The sequence below is a fragment of the Gossypium arboreum genome, chromosome 1 (assembly GCF_025698485.1).
Source record: "Gossypium arboreum isolate Shixiya-1 chromosome 1, ASM2569848v2, whole genome shotgun sequence".
NCBI lineage: Eukaryota > Viridiplantae > Streptophyta > Magnoliopsida > Malvales > Malvaceae > Gossypium > Gossypium arboreum.
This window is the reverse complement of record NC_069070.1, coordinates 12,869,313-12,876,064: the sequence shown is the minus strand read 5'-3', so window position 1 is coordinate 12,876,064 and position 6,752 is coordinate 12,869,313. Positions and strand designations below refer to the sequence as shown.

At 30.7% G+C, this 6,752-nt stretch overlaps 1 protein-coding gene across 1 annotated transcript; it reads left to right on the top strand.

Moving 5' to 3' along the window:
* Positions 1-3,325: 3,325 nt before the first annotated feature.
* On the top strand, positions 3,326-5,030 carry LOC108482051 (CRAL-TRIO domain-containing protein YKL091C-like). The gene is made up of 6 exons (XM_017785154.2): positions 3,326-3,627; positions 3,923-4,181; positions 4,260-4,296; positions 4,376-4,481; positions 4,582-4,692; positions 4,765-5,030. The coding sequence occupies exons 1-6, from the start codon at positions 3,511-3,513 to the stop codon at positions 4,879-4,881; spliced, it is 747 nt and encodes a 248-aa protein (XP_017640643.1). The 5' UTR covers positions 3,326-3,510; the 3' UTR covers positions 4,882-5,030.
* The last annotated feature ends 1,722 nt before the right edge of the window (positions 5,031-6,752 follow it).

Genomic DNA, 6,752 nt, shown 5'->3' with positions numbered 1-6,752 from the left:
CATGGTAGCTTTATTCATATATGTGATCTTATGAAAAGCTTGCACCTTTTTTGTAGTGATCAAATATTTGTGTGGCATTGTTTTGTGTAGATGGATCGTAGTCAACATCAAAATGTAATTGCTGCAGTTGTGGCTTCAGTTTTAGCTTTTGGGGCTCTTTGGATTAAAAAATTAAAAACTAGGAAGGAAATTACTTCTCACACTCGTGTGAATCGAGATTATGAAAGAGAAAATTATATTAATAGTATTTTATATAGTGGTGACCAACATTGTATTAATATGATAAGGATGAGACCGATTGCCTTTTTTAATTTGTGTGATATTCTTAGTAGGAATAATTTATTACAATCAACTAAATCTGTGAATATTAGGGAGCAAGTAGTGATATTTTTACATATAATTGGTCATAATGAAAGGTTTCGAGTGTTGGATCTAGATATTATAGATCAACTGAGACAGTTCACCGTTACTTTAGGATTGTATTGAGAGCTATTTTGAAATTGTATAAACTAGTTATTAGATCACCTGATGAGTCAACTCCTAGTGAAATCAGAAACAATCGAAGGTTTTATCCTTATTTTAAAGATTGTATTGGAGCATTAGATAGAACTCATGTTCGTGCATCTGTTCCACCTAGCATTGAAGGAAGATTTCGTAGCCGTAAAGGGGGGACGACACAAAATGTATTGGCTGCCATTACATTTGATTTGAAATTTTCCTATGTTCTAGCTGCTTAGGAAGGTAGTGCACATGATTCTCGTATTTTAAGTAATGCACTTTCACGCCCAAAAGGATTAAGAATTCCAGAAGGTAATAATTATCATTAAATACCAAATAGTTCTAATAAGCTCATAATTTATTAGTATTAATTATGTTTTGTAAAATTGTAGGCAAATATTATCTTGCTGATGCTAGATATGGCATCCGAAATGGATATATTACCCCATATCGTGGTGTCCGATATCATTTAAAAGAGTTTAGTGCTTAGGGGCCTGAAAATGCAAAGGAACTCTTTAATCTTCGACATTCATCATTGCGAATCACTATTGAACGTGTTTTTTGGATTTTGAAGAAACGGTTTCGTGTGTTAGATGCTGAACCATTTTGGAATTTTCAAACTCAAGTAGATATAGTTTTGATTTGTGTATCATTCATAATCATATCATGGGAGTTGATCCTAATGATTTACTTAATAAAGGATTATACGAGGAGTCTGAGTCTGATTTGATAATACCAACTCTTACGGAGCGAGAAGAAAGAGAAGAAGCAAGAGAATGGTCTGCTAAGAGAGACGAAATTGCACAAACTATGTGGACTGATTATATGGCTAGAAATATTAGGTAGGTTTAGGTCTTAGGTTTGTTGTTTCTATGTTATGCATGTTTTAGTATTAAAATTGTTCTTTTTTTGTTAATGTTTGTTGGATAATGATATTAAATTTTTAGTTTGTTGGATTTGAAATTATTATGTCTTGAATTTGTTAGATATTGATTATGTTAAGCTTGTTAGATATTGAATTTATTATGTTTTAAGCTTGTTGGATATCGAAATGATTGACAATGACAATTATTAATGTAGAATGGGTAAGGGCAACAAAGAAGGGACCTCCAAGCAATTCAGGTGGACAAAACCGATGGAACATGTTTTTCTTGAAATTCTAGCAGAGGAGGCCCAGAAAGGAAATAAGCCTTCTAATACTTTCAAAACAATTTCTATTAAACGAGTTGTCGAAGCTATTTTTGAAAGATTCAAGTCCAATACGATGCGAAGCATGTGGAAAATCATTTGAGGACTGTAAAAAACCAATGGCAAATTATATGCAAAATTCGAGGTGAAAGTGGTTTTGGATGGGATGATAACATGAAAATGATCACATGTGATAGAGCGACATATGATGCAGCAGTGATGGTAATATATGTATATATATATGTTAAGTATATTTCAATTATTTTATACTTATTATTCTAATTGTGTATAATACCCAACAGGCACACAAGAAGTATGAACCATTTTTGAATAAAAGCATTGATCATTATGATTAAATGGCTTTGGTTGTTGGCAAAGATATGGCAATAGGGAGTTTAGCCAGAACATTTGCTGACATAGATTTGGATGATGGTAACCAAGATTCAGTGCCTCTAGACTGCTACAATGAAGAAGATGAAGAGGTAAGAACAAATGTATCTTCATCTGGCACATCCAAACGTAAAAGAAAAAATGTTCAAGAAAGTGTCGTTGATGAACAAGTTAAATTTGTGGGTGAACAACTTGGCAAAATTGCTAATGCTTTGGAACAATTTACTGAGGATAAGACACCACAGCTTTACGAACAAGTGATGTCGATGGAGGAAGAAGGATTTCATGATGACTTCTTGTGTTCTGTGTTTGATTATCTAGTGAGTCATGAATCCGAGGCCAAAGCTTTTTTAGTTAAAAATAAGAAGCATAAAAAAATTTGACTTCAAAAATTTTCTCAAGGTTGAAGATATTGATACTTTTATGTGGTGTAATATTTAGTTATGCACTTGGATAATGTTGTTATTATGTGGTGTACTACTAATTATGCATTTGGATAATATTATTAATTTCTAGTATTAATTGTGGTTTAGAAGCTAATTTATAATTATTCAATTCTTATTTTTATTTTTAACACAATTACAAATAATTTATTTGACTTTGGTTGTTTTCATTTTATGAAGGTTAATATTGTAGCTTAATAATTGAGTATTATTATATATTTAATTTAATTTATTTATTTATAAATAAATCATTGCAATATATGTAAAATAATTTAAAATATAAAAATTTATTAATATGTATATAAATTTATTAATATATGTAAAACAACTTTTACGGAAAATATTTTGAAATCTACCAAACAATGTAAAATATTTTACAGACTTCATCCAAACACGGAAAATATTTTCATAAATCATTTTCCACAAAAGTAAATCATTTTCGTAAATCATTCTCCGGAAAACATTTTTCTTGGCAACCAAACAGACCCTTAGTATAAGTAATTGAAATTTTACATTAAAATTTACTAAAATAAAAGATAAACATCTTAAATAATTTAAGCATAAAACAAACTTAGTTAGGTTGCATTTATTTGTTTTATTTATTTTGAAATCTACCATTATATATGGGAAAAAATAAATAGAATGATGTTAATCATTTTTAATGTTGATCATAAAAGGGAAATTAGTGTTTAGAGTAATTGAATCTAATGTTGGGATCCAACCTGGCTTAATATAGCTTACCTAACCCTACGTTACACAACATGGCCTTTCAATATGTAGTTAAACTCCCATAATACCACTATATCTCGAAGCGGTGATCTTCTAGCTTTCTTTGAACTTGTTTCTAATTTATTGTTGAGTACGTAACCAATAGGGACTACATTTTGTCTCTTTGCTGAAAAAGTAAAGCCTATTTATTGAGGAAGAAAAAGAAAAAACGTTACTGTATGTTTATACGTATATATATGTATAATAGACTTAACTGAGATCTATGATGATGGGTTCAGAGAAAATGAATAACCCCATGGAAATAGAAGACAAGAACATTGAGAAGACAAAGATAAGTCTTATGAGAATCTTGGTTGAAAAACAAGATCCATCTTCCAAGGTGAGTGTGCCTTTTTTCTTTACCATTGTTGTTTTCCCCGTGATTATTGCAGGTTTTTCAAGTTTGGTGTTTTGATTGTTAGCCATTGTTGTTTCTTTGTCTGTTTATGTTTTGGCTGCTTTTCTTCATTAAAACTGGGTTTACAGACTCAGAGACCTAAAATATCTTTTCATCTCTCTTTTTTGCCATATTGTGAAAAACGTAAAAGCCTTAGTTTAACCAACAAGGAAACTCTTTTCCAAGATTCAGATTTTCTTCTTTGATTTGAGTCGTATATGAAATTGGGGTTTTGCAGGAAGTTGAAGATGGGACATTGAGAAGATTTCTAAGAGCTCGTGATTTAGATGTAGAGAAAGCATCAAACATGTTCCTTAAATACCTCAACTGGAAACGAAACTTTGTTCCCAATGGTTCCATTTCACCATCCGAAATCAGGCATGAAATCCAACAGAATAAGATGTTCTTGCAAGGTTGGGACAAGAAAGGACGACCGATAGCCCTTCTTCTTGCTGCAAGACATTTCCAACATGAAGGCGGTGTGGATGAATTCAAGCGTACGTATTTTACTTTTCAAACTTCCACAAATTCACAAAATGTCTTGGTCGATGATGACTTTGAATTTTCCCTTACAGGTTTTATAGTCTACCTTTTCGATAAAATAATCACAAGGTAATATCTTTTATTCATATTTGTATATCCAACCAATCAATTGGGATAAGTATTTCATGCAACCTTGTAATGGTGGCAGGATGCCACCAGGGCAAGAGAAATTCATAGTGATAGGAGATCTTAAAGGATGGGGATACGCAAATAGCGACATCCGTGCATACCTTGCAGCTCTATCTCTTGTACAGGTTTAACTCTTTTAATTCAAACTATGGTATAAAACTGTGTATGTTTTGCCCTAACAATCCCAATGTTTGATCAAAATGTAACATTTTAGTTCAATGGTAGGATTATTACCCTGAAAGACTTGAAAAGCTGTTCGTAGTCCATGCACCATACATCTTCATGACAGCATGGAAAGTTGTTTACCCTTTCATCGACCCAAAAACCAGGAAAAAGGTAACCTCCCTTACCACTTCTGAAAGAACAAATCAATGCACTATCTTTTAACTGTTTCTCTGTGTGTTACAGATAATATTCGTTGATAACAAATCACTCAAATCAACTCTGCTAGAAGAAATAGACGAGAGCCAGCTGCCTGCAACATTGGGTGGCAAACTTGAATTGGTTCCTATTCACAACAGTTAATCATATATAATACCTTGCTACCGATGAATGGCTTGAAAAAATTATATTGTGTAGACATACGTATCCAATATATACTGGAAGATGACTTTTAACACTTTTCTTTTTATGTATTTGAAGTACGGTATCCTCAAAGGTGAGTTGAATCACAACTTCTTCACTCCATGTATGTATGTGCATTGCCATGTAGCTTGGACTAAGCCTTATGGAGAAAACAGGTAAGTTGGAGTGGGCGGGCTTATTTCGTAAGGTTAAGCCCAAATCTATTCTAAGTTTGTCCTGCTTTCGTAAAATTTCACTTTCCAATTTTAAGATGGGTAGACCTAATTATGCGCCAGGCTGAATTGATACAAAATTTTAAGCTCGTTTTCTATGTCTTAAACTCAGCTCAAAAAATAAGTATAAAATTTTGTCTAACTCCATTCTAGGTAAAAATGTTAAACTCAAGCTTGGCCAGGCCTAGCATTCCCAGATAGATTTTTTACATATTAATTTTTATATAAAAATAAATTTTAAAAATATAATATATCAAATACAATAAAAACATTAAAATAAATGTTTCACAACAAATTAAAAATGCATTAAAAAATCTTTATGCTTAAATAATATTAAGATAGTTGTAAGTTAGGAAGCAAATGTCTCTAAAATAGTAACAAAATTAACAATAAAATAAGAGTTATACAATATTCAAATAATAACAATAAAATAGTAGCAATATAATAGCAAAATGATAGCAAAACAATAGCAAATAGCAACAGAAAAATTTTAGCTAAATTTGGGTCAGGCTCAGGTTAAAAAAATTTTACCTGAGGCCCAACTCATTTCTCATTTAGAAAACGGGTCTTATTTTTTTTTCAAACTCATTTTTTGAGTTATATTTTTCTCAAACCCTCCCACTTTTCTAATGGACATTCAAATCTGGACAGATAACCCGACTCATGATGAGGCCTAAATTTTCACATTTCGAATGAACATTCAAATCTGGACAGATAACCCGACTCATGATGAGGCCTAAATTGTGGGAGAGAATTTTGTTGTTGCAAGTCTTTTTGCTCTTGGCAAAAATTATATGCTAGAATTGTTTATTAATAGTTGAGTTAGGTTAGTTTGGTTTTTAGCCATATATACATTAATATTATTTATATGCATTTTTTTTCCTTTAGGTAAGAATTTTTTTTAATTTAGATACTCTAAATAAAATAATTGTATGAATTAGTTACTATTATTAAAATTTTTATTTTCTTTTAATAAATTATTGATGTGTCAAATAACTTTTTTTTTCACTTTTAACTAAAGTTTAGAAAATTATGAATACTTAATCAAAAACTTTTTCACTAGCAAAATGCCAAAATTTTAACCTCCTACACAACTTTAATAATAATAACGTTTTTCACCTAATTAGAAAATTCTTCATATAAGCACTAAACCATTAAAATATTATACTAACAATTTTCAAGCAAGCTAAAACAAGTAATCAAACAAATCCATAATGAAAATAGATTATTTTAAACATAAAAAGTTAATAAATTATATCCGGAATAAAGACATTATGATTGTCGAAACCATTTTTTAATTTGAAAAACGTGAGTCGACTTAAAAATAAAAATGAAGTCGCCATCGATCTTTTTTCTAGATGTGATCGAATCACCTTGAGATTGATTATTTAAAAAAAATTTTGATTTATTAAATCAATGATTTTAGTCTACGAAATTTGAGAAAAAGGGTTCGGGAGTCGGTTAAGCACGAGAAAGGGTTAGCACCCTCGTAACGCCCAAAATTGGTACCTAATTGATTAATTAATATCTTAATGTCGAAAACTTGAAAAGATTTTAGAATACAATCCTTTTATTTAAAAGAACACTTAGATAAATTTA